This window comes from Rhipicephalus sanguineus, unplaced genomic scaffold, assembly GCF_013339695.2.
Source record: "Rhipicephalus sanguineus isolate Rsan-2018 unplaced genomic scaffold, BIME_Rsan_1.4 Seq451, whole genome shotgun sequence".
Classification (NCBI taxonomy): domain Eukaryota; kingdom Metazoa; phylum Arthropoda; class Arachnida; order Ixodida; family Ixodidae; genus Rhipicephalus; species Rhipicephalus sanguineus.
The window spans coordinates 226,892-245,457 of NW_023615281.1; the positions used below are offsets into that span (position 1 = coordinate 226,892).

Genomic DNA, 18,566 nt, shown 5'->3' on the forward strand with positions numbered 1-18,566 from the left:
CCTCGTGAACCATGAGGGTTGGATTATAGCTGAGGCTTTTAACACTATTATTTTGTTGACAGAGAATGCACACGATCCTTTGACCTTTGGATAATACACTTCACGTCGAAGGTACCCCAAGATGGATTCAGCGGTAAGGTTGAAATAATACAACCTGAATGCCACTGTCAACTCACTGAGAGTACTTTTGCTTCCAGTCGTCTTCAAAGAACAACCATCGGCCTCTGTTCGGCTCCGAATTCTTCGGTTCGTCGCGTTGTGCCGTTATAAAAATGATAAACGTGTGCCCTCTTGAGTGCTTCTCCATATATCGACAATGCTTCGCTCGCCCGAAATTCGTGGCTACCAGCGTGACAAAGGTATCTTCAGTTGGTCGAACGTATCTGCATTTCATGGGCGTATGCTGTGGGGCAATTTTAGTCATTCTGCTGCGAGCTGCACGCGTCCAGTGGCAGCAGCGTGTTCTGAGCTGTTCTGAGACCACCTGTGTTTGCATTGTAGGGGTCTGGCCCAGACGCCGCGCAGAACCTCTCAGAGACGAGGACGAGACGCTGAGCACGGCCGCTCGATCTCCCCATGCACTGAGCAACACGTCTTTATCATTCCAAGACTCGGCCGCTACTCACTGTCAACGGCCACTGAGCGCGAGCGTGTCTGTGTCCATCGTTCTCTTCTACCGTCGGCGCGCTCGCAGCTGCCGCTCCCATAGCATATAAAAGTTACACACGCAGACACCACATTTACAAGGATATTGTAACGGGCCTACATTAGGTGCATTTAAAGCACGCCTACTGTCGCGAGCTGCATGCAGGGGCAACAGCGCCTTCTGAGCAGTTGAACAATAATTATTTCTGCAATGAGCACTTATTTGCAATTCGCGCTTTAGCGTGGCATACAGTGGTTCTCTATAACTGATATTTTGTATTTAGTTGCTTTCATACTCGTAGACTACCTACTATCTTACTAATTAACCGTTATTGTTAAGCATCACACCACCGCGTTTAAGCGAATGCCAAAAGCGTGCCCCGATGTCAGGCTAATCTAGTAACGTTGGTCAAGCACAACATCCACAAATTTACCAGTGACATGTCTCCCGCCAAATAAAAAAGTTAATGCACTTGCACTTCACCCTTGTGAACGTCCATGTGTACTTGGCGTTCCCCGTGCACAGATGACGCAGAACAAATTAAAAAAAAATATGTATTACAGTCCTCCTCAATGAAACAGCTGTTCTCCAGAAAATAATGGTTCGCTTGAATTGCTAGTATACTATATTCACAGCAGTAGACAGGTTGGCTTGTTCACAATTCAGAATGTTACATACATAACACAGAAACACGAGGGCTATAGCAAGTAGGTAGAAAACTGGAAAAACTCGGTCATATGTGCACGCCCTCGTACTCTTGCACATTATGTTGAAGTTCACTTATACAACAGATACCTTCAATTATGCTACGATTAATGAATTATCACCCAACCTACGTTAGAACACAGTGGTGACTTGTTGCATAACTTCCTGTCACCTATTTCTCTTCCACAATGTGTTTTAATGTGTAAATCATGTTATACTTGTTTGGTAATAAAACACAGGCCGTTACATTCAGCGAGCAGTGTTTCACCAATTTGTATTGCATGCAGACGTTCATTTCTTCCATTTGCATGCACGACAAATAGTCACACTTCAACTGATACAAGAAACAGTGTTTGCACTATTTTATTGGAATCAAAACAGAAGCAGTCCTCATGTCAGTGTAAGCATATGTATATTTCCATTTTTGTGCACAGAACCTGCACCCAATACTGAACACATGGAACAGCATATACAGTACAGCCCAAGCACTATAAATAATTCACCGCAGTAAAGCAACATGAAAGTAGTGTGTAAAACCTCCTCATAATGCATATTGATATGTGCACTTCACAGTGCCAGTATCTAAGCACAATCCAAAGAAATGGGATTCACAAGGAACTTGGTGTCAGCCTACACATGAAGGCAACTAAATTAGTACAATAAGGCTAGCTTTACTTTTGAGAAATATGCAACCATGCAGGTAGGCATGTTCTAAAAAAGAATTTTAGGACAGTAAAACTTAAACTCTCGGTAGTTAGGCGACGTGCTGTCGACCTTTTGTTAAGACATAACCTTGAGAGAATAGCTTCTAATGTCAAGAAGGCTAAATCACTTACCTTAGAATTGTTTTTTTCAGCGAAAACACATTAGAACGAGATTCCATTTCTAGCAATTGTTTCAGAGCAAGGCACCTGGCAAGTCGCTGTGTCTAGTTATTTACAGAACTGCTTAACCTCTTTGAGTTTTTCAGGCCCTTTTCGTATGCGTAATTCTCAGGCGCTAGTTCAGTACCTCTCAGAGGAGAACCCCAGCTGTTGTAAAGCTTTTAGTATGGATATTGAAGACCTTTATTACTCCTTGCTGCATGAGGACTTGTTAAAATGTGTTAATGAATGTATTAACGAAAAGGGCACGAGACGGTTTTCACCAATAAATGTGGTGTTTCTACCGCGGCTTTTCTAGAAATTCTTTCCATGTATTTAAAGTCGACGCTAGTAGGTTGGAAGGAAAGCGTCGGGAATATTTAAAATGGGTACATATATTAACAAGTTTTTACTTCTTTTATTGTCACAACTCTCTCGCTACCGGCACTGTGCGGAAAACAGTGAGAAAGCACCTCAGAATGAAGGCAAAAGACTAGCAGCCAGTAGCTGAAATGCTGCAATATGCAACTGGTTTTGCTTTTGCATTTAAGAAAAGATGGCAGACGACATTTGTAGCTTTGTCGACAGATGGCGCTCTTAATTTTGAATATTCCTTATTAGAGGGACACTAAAGACAAATAACAATTTATGTCAGAGTGAAAGCTCAATCTATGACAACGTCTAAAACGGTAATATTATCAACAGCAGTGCCCTACTTACCGAGAAATTGAGCTAAATGTATCACATGATGAGCGCCACGAGAGGGACATTTTCGAAGTGATCCCGATGACGTATGGAAGTCGGCCTACAATAAATCACTAGTAATGAAACTAGCAGCAGTAAAAAAGAACATTCCGAGCATCAAAAGACGTAATAAAATGCTGTTTGTTCGTTTCCGCTTGATTCATGGAAAAAAGAACCTCTGTGGCGCTGCCATGGGGAACGGCGCGCTTGATTCAATGGTTACGTTTTCGCCGAACTGCGCTTCGCCCGGCGCCCTGGTTTGCTCACGCGGTCGCGTCTCAGTGGTAGTTTCGGTATCGCGTACTGCCGCATGTGTTTTGCACGCTCGTGAAAGTCACTCTGACAGAAAGTTCGACAAAATGTCACATGCATGTGATGTTGCCAGATGCCCGAATGGTGCACAACGCCAGTGCTGCAGCAAGGAAACCGATGTGTCTTTTCACTGGGTGCCGCGGAATGAACCCTTACGCTCGAAGTGGCTTAGTTGCTGAATTGGAGCCCAGCGTCGCGAGCCAATGTCTAGTTGTCAAGTTCTGCGTCCACATCCATTGCGGCGATTGCGGCAAGCTTCGATGGCTTCGATGGCCGTTGTTGCTGCTGTGGGTCCCGCTACTTTCACGCTGCTGCTACTAGTGTCGGCGGCTGCGCAGTAAAGGCGGGCAACGTTGGGCACGGCAGCAGTGACGTATGAAAGTCTGATTTCAGGTGGGTGATTTGAAGTGCGCTAACGCGATGCGGAAAACTAAAACGTGATTTTATTTCAAAACAAGCACTTCCTTGGCACAAAAATAGCGCTACGAGGTTTCTGGACCGCTATTTCAACAACCAACGTCGACTTAATATTTGCCTTTAGTGTCCCTTTAAAGTGCCTAAAAAAAACCCACCTGAATTATTCCAGTCTCGTTGTTTGCCAACATGATGGTGACGAAGCAAGTATTGGGTCGAATAGCAGTGATAACTTCTTCGGCAGACACAGTACCAGTGACTTTTGAGACAGGAACAACTGTGAGGTCTGCACAGGTCATAAAAAGAAAAACTCATTCTTAGTAAAGCAAGAAAAGAAGGTTGTGCAGTCAAGTTTCTCCCACCTTCAACTACTATATTCATTTTTACTTGGCACCCTTTCTGTCAGCAGATACAAATTATTTGTTCTACAAATCCCATGAGCTGTCCATGTTCACTTCTGTTAATGTTTATCACTCTTTTACCCATGATCTCCATGGTGGCCAGTAGGGCTTACACCATAAACAGAAAGCCACCAATGCAAAAGGCGCATAGATCCTCAACTACTGTAGCTCTTCAACATGCACATGGCTGTTACATCGAAGCCTTGAGGTGGAGCACTCGAGAAGACCAGCCGTTCTCTCCACACTCCCTGCACCCGTTCGGACAGAGGGCTCTGGCAGTGGGAGAGGAGGAACGCAGTCACACTCAAAGACAATACTTACATGATGAATGTATTTATCTGTAAAGTTACCTATTGTTGTCATACCAATTTGATGATTATTGGTTCAATTCTCCAGAGAATTACACACCAAAACAACTTACCTAAATACATATCACTGCAATAAATATACACCTTACAATGCCTAATTCCTTTATAAAAGTATGAAAATGAATCTCTCTAAAAGTGTTTGTCACTTGCTCACATCCGCAACCATCACTGATGGTTTACTAACTTCCTGCAAAATTTGTCTTTACTAAATTATGCAAGTTACTCGAATTTGATACTTACTGCTGTCGTTCTATCTCAATAAAAACTGCGTCTCTCATTTCCCCACCAATTGCCTGTTTCACACTCCCCTGCTACTTTGAAGTTAACTGATTAATCTACCTGTTTCAAGATTGTAGGTTCAAAGTGAAGCGTTTCTGAATAACATACACTAAGCTAGGCTTATTTGCAGTTTTTGTAGAAAATAGAAGGGCAGAAATAGCAACAGAGAACATTTTTGAGGACACTACATAAAAACCAAAAAGCAAACAAGTTCGTTGTTTCTATGCGGTGGATGCAGTTTCAATATTCAGCAAAAATCCCCTACCTAGACTCCTCCTCTTGAGGCACAATTCTGTCTAAAGAACAGGTTTTTCACAGTAAGTCTGCAATTTGTAAACCTTGTTCTGTACAAATCCATAATTTGGAGAAAACACCAAAGAAAAAAAGACTATGCTGTGGTTGCACAAAGCTACAAAAAAGCAGAAATATTACTTTCACAGAACAAAATGCTTGTAGCTGGAGAATCTTCAAAAGCTGTATGGGTACCCATTTACTTTGTAGCTTCCGCTAGTGCTGGGTGTTTGAGTAGCTTTGCCTTGGATGAAGATGCTATTAAGGCCAGCTGCTCGTACCTCATTTCAGATAAATGTGCTCTTTGGCACACAGCCCGCACAGAACTTCTTGTCTTTGTTCCCTTCTTTGTCCGTTGTTCACTCTGCACTGTTTGTTGAAGATGAATGACGAACTAACCCAATCTCAGACCTTGCTCCAGCAAAGAAGGTACTTCAGCAAAGGATGGGGCACAGATGCACATTTTGTTCAGAGGTAATTTCTGCATTGGCTCTGTGCAAAGCAGCATACTTATTTAGAACAAGCTCACCTATATGCTCATCTTCACACAAGTCTTTCAAGGTAAGCAGGATTGAATTGTGCTCAATGTTGCTTGTGATAACATGAGGAATCTTGCAGTTGGAGAGGGGTGCAAAGCTGCTCCTTGTCTTCCTGAAGTGACGCACAAGCGAGTGAATAATCATGTTGTTGCTCTGAAAATACAAAGTAAAAACCCCGTTTGTTTACATAAAAACAAGAGCTAGAATAGTAAAAGTGTTAATGCATGCTAGGATAATGCATCAGAGATTATGAATTCGGTGCAGCAAATACTAGCACACAGCATAGTGTAAATAAACAAATTTAATGAGCAAACCTCTGTCCCTCCTGATGTGAAGACAATTTCTGTAAAGTGTGACAAAAAATGCATAATTAGGTCCCCCCAACAGAGCAAGAGCACAAAGCACTTACAAGGTCTAAAAATTATACACACCTGGTGGCGATGCTCCAATCATGTTTGCGACCGACATACGAGCTTCATCTATAATTCTACGTGCTTCAGTACCTGCGACAAAAAATATCTGCATCCTTGTGACTGTACTTGAATAATTTATTCATATGCAGAAGTATCAGCATGTAGTAGTACAACACAAACACTTTGCTCTTTTCACATTAATTTCAGTGCACGGTAAATTGTTAGGTAAAAATATATATGGAAACATTTTATGAATTAGTTTAGTAAGCCTAAATTCCATATAATACATCATAACCAAACATCCTCATTTACATGACTTCCCCAACTTTTTTTTTTCGTTCTGTCTAGTAATGCTTTGCTAAATGTCATCACTACTTTTTCTTCTATTGCCAAAACTTTTCATCTTCCAAAAAGCAGTGCAAAATTTGTAACTACCAATAGCTCTTCAGTGCACATTCCAGTGCTGAAGAGCCAGCTTTTAGGATCCAGTTGCTTGATTCTTTAAGTTACCAGTGTTACATGCACTACCTGGCAGCTTACTCTAGGTGAGAGCTCATTCCCTCTCTTGACACCAAGAGTGCATGTTTGTTTGGTTCCACATTATTACTTAATATGACAAATACAAGACAGCTCAATTCAGCAATATTCTCCAAGAACTGCAGTAAATCTAGCTCAGGTGGGATAAACACCGTCTGTAGGGAGCATGAGGAGCCATGAGATGTTCAATGAACTGAATTAGCGATCAAATATGTCCCTCCAAATTACAGCAATCAGCAAAGATTTCAGTACCCTAAACTTATATTCTCATGGAGTTTCAAATTTTTATAGTATGAAACTCCATATACATTCTGAAATGGCATTAATAGCCAAACTACTAGCCCAAAACTTGGCAGTCACCCATTATGCATTACTGTTTCAAAAACAAACTGCTTGGCATTGTCACCCTCTGTGACAGTTACGCATAGAAAGATGGTTCTTTCCATCATTAAAAAGGGCAAAGCCAGTCTCTTTTTCACAAACTTCTTCTCAAGTACAGAGTTGAGCTACCCCTGATGTGACCAAGCAAGCTGACCTGCTGCTACCAGTGAGGAGCACATATTCACAAGAGAAAATGCACTGGTGGTTCCACACAGGCTAAACTAACTTCTCCATGCACTAGCTGGTTTTCCTTTACTAGTGAGCTAGAGTGTGTAGCACTAGAGGGGAATTTCCATCACAAAATAAAATAAACTGTCCTAGGAATTGGGAAGAGACTACTTCACCTCCATCATGGTTGCTCGTTGGATTTCCCCAAGCCACCTGCAGGGCATATATGATGGATTTCTGGACCTCTTCTTCCACCGGTGCAGTTGCATTATAGTCGAGGTAAACACTAAGAGGAAGAAAGTAGATGTTTTCAAACAGTGCACAATTGGTTATGTTTGACTACCCTAGCAACTCAAACACTGGCTTAAAATCAAGCAGCAGTCACTCAGACGAAGTGGGACGACAAGCCAACTAACAAATGTGTGTCTGGCTGCTCACAAGAGCAGCTTTAGGCACGTGTTTTCCATCTTACCTGAACAGAAGAAAGAAAAAAACACAACCCAAGCACACTGTGCAGCTGGTTAACCAGCAAAGCAGAAACGTGCAGCCCCGGTGTTTATCAATACAAAAATAAGTCACCGATTACAATTGCTTCCTTTAAAATGTAATTGATCACAGTGGTCAGTTACAGCCCCAGAAAAGTAACTGAGCAATTACGAAATGTAATCGATTACTTTTGCATTACTTTCCTTCAAAATTTTGTTGCCGTAACACAATTACACAAGTTTACACAAACTACAACGCACTACTGTGGCTTGCATGTAGAGAGAAGGTTCGAGGCTTGCTTGAAGGCTGGGAGGCTTACTGTGGCTTCTGTGATATAGTTGTACACATTGTTAACTTTCAACAGGAGTTGTTTTTCAAAATTGTAATTGCTGATTCTTCCACATTTCCTTGTTAAGGGGTCAGCTGCTACACTGAACACTCTGTTAATGCATGCACAGGAGGGAAAGGCGGTATTATAAATCATGAACACCTTGCGCACTAGCTTGTAGTTGCGCAGTGCTTTGATGCTAGTGTCCATGTCCTCTATGAAGCGGCACGCTTCACTGTTACTGGCGCTCGGGTAAGGCATTGCAGGCCTTGGTAAGGCCAAGGAAAAGGTGAAAAAATAGGCTCTGTAGGGACACCCCGTCTGACAGGACGGGGCGTCCATACAGAGTGGTCCCATATTTTTCGGGACGAGAACTGCCGTAGGAGACTGGTTGCAACTTTATTTTTTTAAAAAAGAGGTAATTGATTACCGGTAATCAATTACAAGAAAATGTAATTGAATTACCCGGAACGTTAGTTTCGAAAAGATAATCAATTATATTACAAAATAACAAGAAAATGTAACTGATTATTTGTCAACGCGTTACATACGACTCTGGTGTACGTGCCGTTTCTCTCGTGGGTGTCTGTTCGCGCTGGTACTTTCTTGCAGTGTTTATAACTGTGTTATTCCCGACGGGTCGCTTAAGTCTTTCTCAGTTATCGGTTACATCAGTCCAGAAACCTTAATTTGTATTTGCCGCCCCTTCATTTTCCGTGGCGAGTAGTCGGATGTGCCCAATTTATGCGGCACATACGCGCAAGGAGTTGTTGCGCACATAGGACGGACGAATCTTGCTTTCGCCTTGCCATAAACAGATTTGCTGTAGTAACGAACAAATGTGGATGGGTGAGAAAGGATAGCACGAAGAGCATAATTCGGAACGTCGTCCATTCAACTCGATTATAATTCCACACTACGAGAGTGCTGCTCTCTCATTTGTTAATTGAATTACATAAATGTGTATGCAACGTGGGATCTGCGTCGGAAAAACAGGCCATCTGCACGAGTTGCGCTCGCGTAAGTGTTACAGAAAAATAACATTACCAGCGATGCCCATTGTCACCTTCCATTGCAGAGCAAGCGCACAGCGGTCTCAACCTTGCAAGCGCCACCAGCAGACACAAGCTACAAGATGCGACAAGTGGCCGAAGGCGCTCAAGCAAGTGCTCAAATGTGACCACTCGACGAGCCTCTTCAGTCGTCTTGTCGAGATAGCAGCGGAAAGAACCGTTGATGAGAGAGCAAAAGAATGCCGCTTTATCACGTGAGGGTTTCTCGAGTTACGAGACGATGTCAAAGAACCATAAAAATCGTATATTTGCGCTCAGCGCAGCTGCCAAGCGCGCGCCGCTTTTCCCACTTTTTCGTATGGCCAGCTATATATCTGCGACGCTTATTCTGACGTCTTTAGCCAAAGCTTCAGCTTATGCGCAAGACAAAGCTATCCAAGAGCGTAGTCAACTATAAGGCCGTTTTAAATTTTGAGTACCTCAGGTCTACCCTCAAGGCATTAGTTAAGACAAAAAGAAAGTTTTTTGTTTTTGCGCTTGGTGGCGCACAGGTTACCGTACGCTTAGAGTTACTGTAACTCTACGTACGCTCATAGGTCGTGCTCATAGCCATGCTATGTGGCTATGTTTGGCTATGTTGTGTCTTCGCAGAGTCCATATTCATCCAGTGACAAGGAGGTTGGGAGGACGGCAGGACGGTCTGGACCTGCAGTACCATAGCCTATGGCAGTACCTGCAGTATTCGCAAATCGGATTGTGATTTGAGGAGTTGATTGTGATAGATTGTGATAGGGAGATACACATGTTGATCACCTATGCTTAAGGTGAAGGTGGTTTAACCGTTATAACTGTAGGTTACTGAACAAACTGTCTTTCATAATGATCTTCGCATGTCAAAAGGACAGCTACCTTAGGAGCCTGAAAACAAGGGTAGTTACCTGCAACCCAGTTGTTGATGGGTCCGCGCAGGATGTCTATGAAGTGGTGTTTGAAGACACCGTGCTGTTTCCCGAGGGAGGAGGGCAGCCCGACGACCGTGGACTGGTGGGCGATGTGCCTGTGTTGCGTGTCTTCCGGAGAGCCGGCGAAGCGGTCCATGTCGTGTGCTCGGCCATTGCGGTTGGCACCGAGGTGGAGATGAGCGTGGACTGGAAACGTCGTTATGACCACATGCAGCAACATTCCGGCCAACACCTGATCACTGCGCTGGCTGAACAAGAATTCGGCTTTCTGACGACGTCGTGGAACTTGGGTGAAGAAGTGAGCTTCATTGAACTAGACGCTCCAAAGGGAATTAAGAATGAAGACCTGCAGAATCTGGAGTCGCTAGTGAACGAAAAAATAAGGCAGGGCCTCCCGGTTCATGTTAATCTTTACGAGCCTGGCTCCGAAACGCTGCAGTCGGTTCGAACCCGGTTGAAGCTGCCTGACGGAGAAGGAGATGTAATTCGAGTGGTGACCATTGAAGGTGTGGACGCGAACACGTGTTGTGGGACCCACGTCTCCAACCTGGCTCATCTACAAATGATCAAGTTGCTGTACACGGAAAAAGGCAAGCAGGGAAAAACAAACCTTTACTTTCTAGTCGGAAACAGAATCTTGGGGTACCTGGACAAAACAGTTTCGAGAGAGAAAGCGATAACTTCCACGTTAAAATGTGGCCCTGATGATCACGCATCGATGATTGAGAAACTGAACAAATCTCTGAAGCTCGCCAACAAAAACTCACTCACTGCACTGCGGGACTTAGCCGTTGCTGAAGCAAAACTTCTGAAGCAGCAGGAACCGCTTCCGACATTCCACACATTTCATAGACGAGAAGCAGACGCCGAGTTCATGGCAATATTTGCGAACGAGCTGGCAGACAAAAGTGTCTTGCTATTCTTGACTTGTGGTGATGAGAAGGGCAGTGGACAGTTTCTGGTTTCTGGCCCAGAAAACATAGTGGCTACCATTGGGCCCAAGGTGTGCGAGCTGCTAGATGGCAAAGGTTTCTTAAAGCACGGAAAGTTTCAAGGGAAGGCATGTGCTCTCTCTGGAAGGGGAAAGGTGGAGAAAATTTTATTGGACACGCTTACATCTGATGATAAGTAGTGCGAGGCACTTTGTTGTGTAAACGTATCTGATGAGACGAGAGTAAAGAAATGTTGGCACCTTGTAGTTTTGTACAGATCTGCAATAAGCATCCACCTCTAATGCAGGAGGCACTGGGTTTGATTCCATGTGCTGCTGGGCACCCAGTTTTTCTAAATGGGGACAGAGGTACCTAGGCCCAGCACTCTGTGTTGTGGGTACTCGCATCATGAGATGGTGACCACTCTTTTCTGCTCTCATCTTTCGCTATCCTTCACCTACCCAGTGACACTGAGCTGCGCTACGTTATGAATTGCCGAAATAAGCATCTTTCATATCCTCAAAGCGCTACATTTGGCCACTATTCAGTAGCGATGCCTTTTCCCATGCTAATGTCTTTTTGCACTTTGTCTGTAGTCGGCAATGTTCTGCTCATGTCAGCAGAATCAACTGGCCATGAATGGTGGCCTATAAGGTGCATAGTATCAAGCAGAAGGCATCGCTACAAAACAGCCCTTGTGACAGCCAGTATGTCCAATGCAGGGCTAAGGCTACTTCCAGTGACCTCCAACCAACCTTGTTCTGAGCGAGTCGATTCCATTTTATGCCTCCAGATTTCTTCATTTCTTGCTTCACCCAACTCTTTGCCATCCTCGGCCATACTTCCCATCTCGTGGCATCCATTCTGACGTTCTAACTGACCATCTGTCCTCACGACGTCGCCTTGCCAAGTATGTTAGCTAGGACACGGCTACCCCTCTTTGTTTCTGATCCACTCTGCTGGCTTCCTTCTCTTAGAGTTACGTCTATCATTTTCATTTCATTGCACACTGGGTGGCCCTTAGCTTCTTTTTGAGTATCTTTGTTATTCTCCAGGTTTTTGCCCCATATGTTGGAACTGGCAAAATACAATGATTGTGCACTTTTCACTTTAGTGACCGAGGTAAGTTACCCGTCATGAGATAAGAATGGCTACAGTACGTGCATCATCCCATCCTTCGGTGTGTTTCCTCTACAAGAGTAGGCTCCCCTGTTAATATTTGTCCCAGATAGACAAACCCCGTTCAAGGAAGGGGTCTGTCAAGGAGACACAGCCTTACCATTCTTATTCAATGCTTGTCTGGAAGAAGTGCTAGACGGAGAATAAATAGGAATAAAGATTAATGGAGAATACCTTAGCAATTTTTTAAGCAATGATGGTGATGGACTGCAAAAAGTCATTAAAGATTTACACAAAAAGAGTGTCAAATAGGCTTGGAGATGAATATACAGAAGACAAAAATAATGCAAGGTGGTCGGGTAATGAAGCAAGAATTGGTAATGGACAATGGGACCCTTGAGTTGGAGTGTGTGCGTGTGTCTACGTACTTATGCTTATTTGAACACCTTCCTGGATTGTTCGGCAAGTTCTCATATGAAGCAGACAAACGTGTGAAGAATGAAGAGTGTATTTCCGTCATTTTAGCAGAGGTCCGACCTTTGTTAGGGAAATCATCGGCATCTGACACATTTGAAAGCCTTTCCCTGTTGAAGGCTGGACACCAGCTGAAACGTTGAAAACAAACATGTCATTCTTCGTATAAGTATGTTTCATATAAGTATGCATATATTGCATTAGGGTTCTTTTTCCCAGCACAGGGTGCCTTGTACAAGTATGTGCATGCGCGTGCTAGCGAGCAAAGTTGTTTTTGCCTTGTGTAACACTAAGTAGCTATGAGTACCTTTTGTAAATGTTTTTCATTGACACTCATTTGAGTTTGTAGGAGTGGCTGAGAAAAATGAGTTCTTGAAGCCAGAGCGAGCGAACATATGGCTGGTATAATTTCATATCATATTGCTGCACTGTGGCTGCAACTAATAGATGCAAACTGGCTCTTCTCGCTCGTCATCATCAGCCTACTGCAAGATGAAGGCCTTCCCCAATCATCTCCACTTGACCCTGTCTTGCATGAACCGATTCCATTTTGTGCCTGTTTTCAAATTTCCTCATCCCACCCAACTTTCTGCCATCCTTGGCTGTGCTTTCCATTCCTTGGTATACTGACCATCGATTATCTGTCCTATGCAATTCGTGGCCTGCCCAGCTCCATTTTTTCTCTAAATTTCCGCTAGAATATTGGCTACACCCATTAGTTCTGATCCAATCTGCTGTCTTGCCATCTTTTATTGTTATGCCTTTAATTTTCCATTCCATATCACACTGCATAGTCCTTAACCTCTTCTAGAGTTTCTTTGTTTGTATCCCATATTTTAGCACAGGAAAAACTATTTGAATTTTGCGGGACCAAAAAAAAATGTCCGAAATAACCAAATGTCACGTTATCGAGGGTATCAAGTAAACAATAAACAAGTGCGACCACAACAGCACACTTTTATTTACTGAATGAATCTGCAAGCCCTGTTCTTATTTTGCATAAAACTATTGCACAAGCTGCAAATCTTGCAAGTTCCTTCACAGTGCAGTCACAGTGTGATGTTTGGCACCAGAGATCCCAACCCCTGACCTCTTTTTGACTTTTCACAGCTGGGTGAAGGCCAGGGAAGAAAAGGAAGCTGATGAAACTGGGAAATAACAACTTGGTAGTCATGGCCTCTGCACATAATTTGTCCCATGGCTTCAAGTCAGTACAGTGTGAAAGTGTTTTTTTTTTTTTCTGCTCCTTGCCAATCAAGTTCAATTTGTCCAGTAGTTGAAAGGTGGGTCAATGATAAGAACCGGCACTCCTCCCCTGTGCGGAAAGTTAAGCACGTCAAATATGTATGCTGCAAGATTAATGTTGCTTGCTCTTCCCTCTTTCATGTGATTGAGTTCACATATGGGTAACGATCTCAGTGTGCTCCAAGAATGATCTGTATTAACAAGAGTCGGATGTCATTATATAATGCGTATGCTTGGCAGGACTAGAGAGCGAGTTCAAATTATTCAGTTTTTTAATGAACAAGGGTAGAATTAGCGTATTGTTGTACTGCCACAGCGCTACAATTGTGCACTTTTCACTTTAAAGATAGCGCTAAGTTGGTCACGATTTGAAAATGCCGTCCGCATGCACTGTGAATTTCCTTTTCATAAGCAGGCTGTCCTGTTAGTAACTGACCTAGGTATGCATACACCTGCACAGATTTTAGGGGCACGCGTTGCAAATCATGAATTATTCTATTGCCGGGCTATTGAGCATTATGTTTATTTTCTGCATATTTATCTTCAAGACCACTTGAACATTTTCCCTGTCAAGTTCCTCAGTCGCTTGTTGCAACTTGTCACCACTATTGCTGTAGAGCACAATATCATCTGGGAACCATAAGTTGTCCAGATATTCTCTGTTAATAACTATTCCTAGTTCTTTCCAATCTAGTCTAAACAATGAATACCTTTTCTAAGCGAGCAGTGAACAACAATGGAGAGATTGTGTTTCCTTGCCAAGCCTCAATCACTATTTTTGTGCTTCTCTTGTAGGGAAGCAAGGTAGCTGTGGTGACCTTCGCAGGTGTTTGCTAAGGTCTCAAGTATTCCTTGATGACGCAATGCCTCCAAGATTGCTGGTATATCTACCGAGTTGAATGCCTTTTCCAGTAGCGTAGCCAGAAATTTTCTTTGGGTGGGGGGGGGGGGGGCTCAACCATACTTTATGTACATTTGTGCATGTGTTTGTATGTGTGCACTATATACACATGCAAAATTGAAAATTTTGGGAAGGGGGTTGAACGCCCCCCCCTCCCCTGACTATGCCACTGACCTTTTCATATCAAGGGGTTTGTGGATTTGCTACACTCAGCAGATTTTTCAATTACCTGATTGATCACAAAGCTGTGACCCATCGTAGGGTACCCATCCAGAAACTAGCTTGCTCTCTGTCCTGTCATTTCTCATGTGTTCATCCTTTTTAGTGCTAAAATGAAGCTGTCACTTATTCACCAACTCGCCCAGTCAAGTGTTTCTCTCACCCTTGAAAGCACTTATGCTTGGGCATGTTGGTAATTCATGTTCACCTTCTTAGCACACTGAACAAGTACGGTAAATGTGTCTCCGTTGTTCTTTTCCATCCTTGTTCGTTCAGTGCACTAAAAAAGTGATCTCTCACCCTATTTAACCCTTTGAGACGCTATGAACACAATTGTGTGCACCACTTGTCTTTGCTATTTGTATCGATTAGGGGCAAAGAAAGGGCAAGATACATTTGAGCTTTGGATGAATTGAACCTCCTGCATAATAAATTTGTCTTCATTTAACTTCATTTTTCAGTGTACTGTTGCATATGATCACTTTCCTGAAGGCACCACCATATTCGACGAGTCGTTTGACGTGCCGCTTTCCGCAACCCACATCAAAAGTATAATTTTTCTTTGTTCAACATAGACATAACAGACACCGAATTTGCTCTATATTTCTAGCCTGAGATTTCGTTCTATTTGTGCGAAAACAGAGCATGAATGGCTTCAGAATAAATAGATATTTAATTACAAAGTAATTAGGAGTGATTACCATAACACATAAATTAATGTATTACGGAATTTTTGTTGCAATATAATATTGAGTGCTTTGAAATAAAATTGTGTCGAGTTGATGCATTTACAGGCAGTTCTTCATAGGTGGCATCTGAAAGGGTTAAAATTACCTTCATAATTACTTTGCATAATGCTTAAACTAAGCTCGCAGGTCTATAATGCTTCAGTAATTTTACATCTGCAGTAGAATGGAAAGTTTGGCTAGTTGGAATACTTGCATGATTAAAGCAGCGCTAAAACACGACGACGTAGAACAGAGTGCACAGGACGAGCGCTGTCTCGCAACTGAAAGACTTATTTAGAAAAAAAAACATACATGATGCGTTAGCCATGCGTCAATATCTTTAACAGACAAGAAGTTTGCATATCTGCGTGGCACGTGTAATGTTGAGTGACATGCTTGATTTTCTTATGTGCACATGTGCTGTTAAGTGACATCTTTGACTTTCTTACTTATGAGCATGTCTGCCATGCTCGGCTTTGTTTTCCTGTATGTATTTTTCAAAATGAATATTTCAGTTGCGAGACAGCGCTTGTCCTGTACACTCTGTTTTACGTCATGTTTTAGCGCTGCTTTAATTATGCATTTTACATCTCCCTTGTGTATTAATATAATGTTGGCATTTCTACTATTGATCGCTACAGTTTTGTGTGTAGAGTTGCAAGGTTCCTCAATATAAAATCCCCTCCATCCTTGATCAAATCACCTGTTATACCATCTTCTCCAGCCACTATTCTGCGGGACGTGTCTTGTAGGATCCTTCTAACTTCAATAGTCACGCATGGAACTTCAGTATCTGTTTTGACTCTGATTTCACTCAAGAATGGATGACTGATCTGCAAACTGTGCAGCTCAGAATATAAGTCCTTTTTCCACCTTCACTTTGTTATCGAACGTTGCCAATAATACTGCCCTGCTTATCATTCATTGCGTGCATTATGGCATTTCCCATGCAGTTTTTTCTTTTGTCCACTTTTATATTGCCCCCTCTATTTTACTACTTCCTAGGGTGACCACAGACTTGCGGGACTGTCATGTATTGTGGGCTTTGTCCCACATCCCACAAGAGATAGGAAAATCTTCAAAAAAAGTCCAGCATTTCACACTTTATTATTATTATTATTATTATTATTATTATTCTGCAGTGCCTCGAGTTCAGCTGCATCTGACCACCCTGTTTGTGGATCAATTTCGCTTATATATACATTCCTTCAATAAAATCTTGTTAGTATGTATTGTACGTTGCTGTCTCATCTCCTAGCACTTCTCAGAACTAACAGTGAAATGTATAACAGGCTTAGCCGTTAGCACTTCCCTCTCATTGCCTTTTTTTCCCAACTACCATTTGTTCTGTGATCTTTGTTCCCTCATGTGGCAATTTCAGCAGTGAATGCACATTGTGTTCAGTGTTGCTGAACTTCGGCTGTTAGCCTTCACAACGGAACTACTTATTGAATTAAATTGGAACAATACGGTAGGCATGCCTCACTTCATTGGGAGGGCCCACTCTTTTCCTGCATTCTTGGCTTTCACCAAACTTTAATTATGGACTGCTATTCCACACGTTATTAGTGACAATACCCAATACACCCAGAGCTCGTTCATCCCACGAACTGCCAAAGAATAGAATGGCCTTCCTGCTGACATTGCCGCCATTACAGCCTGTCCTTGTTTCAACATCATGTAATTAATCAATGTGAAACAAATTTGTAAACCTACCCCTTATGTAATGTCTCCTTCGGGAGGCCCTTAAGGTAAATAAACTGAACTGAGCTTCTGCAAGGTCAATGTGCCAAGCTTCAACATAGAATTCTTAGTCCAGTGCACACTTGGGTCTTGTACAAATTGTCTAGAATGAATGCTGCACTATGCTTCCTGTTCTGAAGGGTGCAATGTCACATGGAAAAAGGTACCTTTATATTGCACAAAAATTTGTTTATTGCCCTCCATATGTTTTCCTTATGTTTGCGAGTATGCCCTAACATGCTGAGTACTGCACACTGGGCTATTAGTATGTCTGTGTGCTTTAAATATGCCTATGCAGCAGTTGGTCTATAATGATTTATTGGTGCTATATAAACAGGTTTGTTGGAGCTTTGATTGACTGCAGCATATGCAACGCATTGGTGGTGGTGGCAGCTAGAATTTGTAAAAACTGTCCATCTGTCACATTAGACGATCATCATGATGAAGAAATAAACGAATAAAAACACCAGGCCTGCGCGGCACACGCAGCACAGTCGCAGCAAAAGCTGGAGGAGCGGCGTTTCTAGAGCCGATTGTAAACCCCCTTGTGGTAACTACTACAAGTCGAGTATCCAGGTACCCACTAGGCCATAAATCATCATAATTTTGCAAAGTAGGGAAGTACCCACTACACATCTGTAAGGCATTGTGTGCACTTTGTTGATGCTGTGGCTGAAGATGAAAAATTGTGGCTGAGCCATTTGTTGTGGGTGAGAAGCTTTAAACCACCCACTCGTTACACAACTTGCATTGTGTGATGCCTGGTTGTTATTTTACTCTTATGCCATGTTATATTGCATCTGTTAATGTGATTCCTTGCCCGACATGACACCTGTATAGGGTCTTTTTTAGGGAGGGGCGAATATTCGGACGTTTCGAATATTTGAATGAATATTAAAGTATTCGAATTCGCTTTGATACGAATTTATATTATTAGAAATTTCGAAGTATTCGAAATGAACGAATACATGTATGACAGCACATAACCCCCTGTAAAGGTGGTTTCACTGCAGCGTCGGGTTGCTGTACCGTGAAACCACCCTGCCAGGGGAAATCTGCACTGCCGCGAAGCCACACTTCAAGGTTAAGTGTACATATTTTTTAAAATTTAACAGCATGTTATATGGGCTTATATGCGCTAAGTACAGTAATTTTTAACTTGTAACGTATTGTACCACTTATACCTCGCACCCTGCTGCTATTCAAATTTTGATACCCCCCATTCAAGGTTTCTTCCACTTCATTTCAAACCAAAAAGTGACATTCACTCATACCTAGTTCCAATTCTTAAAAATATTGTGCAAGGGTCATGAAGGAAATGCTCAATTTTTCTTAATAATGTGTGGTGAGTACTA

At 42.6% G+C, this 18,566-nt stretch overlaps 2 protein-coding genes across 2 annotated transcripts in view; one reads left to right on the forward strand and one right to left on the reverse strand.

Annotated features, from left to right (window-relative positions):
- LOC119377386 (selenocysteine lyase-like) overlaps window positions 1–9,225 on the reverse strand; it is a 32,954-nt gene extending 23,729 nt beyond the window's left edge. Inside the window, 6 exon segments of the mRNA XM_037646881.2 lie at window positions 3,843–3,970; window positions 5,553–5,715; window positions 5,877–5,905; window positions 5,994–6,065; window positions 7,238–7,347; window positions 8,923–9,225. Coding sequence (XP_037502809.2) covers window positions 3,843–3,970; window positions 5,553–5,715; window positions 5,877–5,905; window positions 5,994–6,065; window positions 7,238–7,347; window positions 8,923–8,948 — 528 coding nt within the window. The 5' untranslated portion in view covers window positions 8,949–9,225.
- Window positions 9,226–9,569: 344 nt separating this feature from the next.
- On the forward strand, window positions 9,570–11,086 carry LOC119377387 (alanyl-tRNA editing protein Aarsd1-B). Its single transcript, XM_037646882.2, has one exon. It carries the CDS (start codon window positions 9,768–9,770, stop codon window positions 10,980–10,982), a length of 1,215 nt encoding a protein of 404 aa, XP_037502810.1. The 5' UTR covers window positions 9,570–9,767; the 3' UTR covers window positions 10,983–11,086.
- Window positions 11,087–18,566: the final 7,480 nt, after the last annotated feature.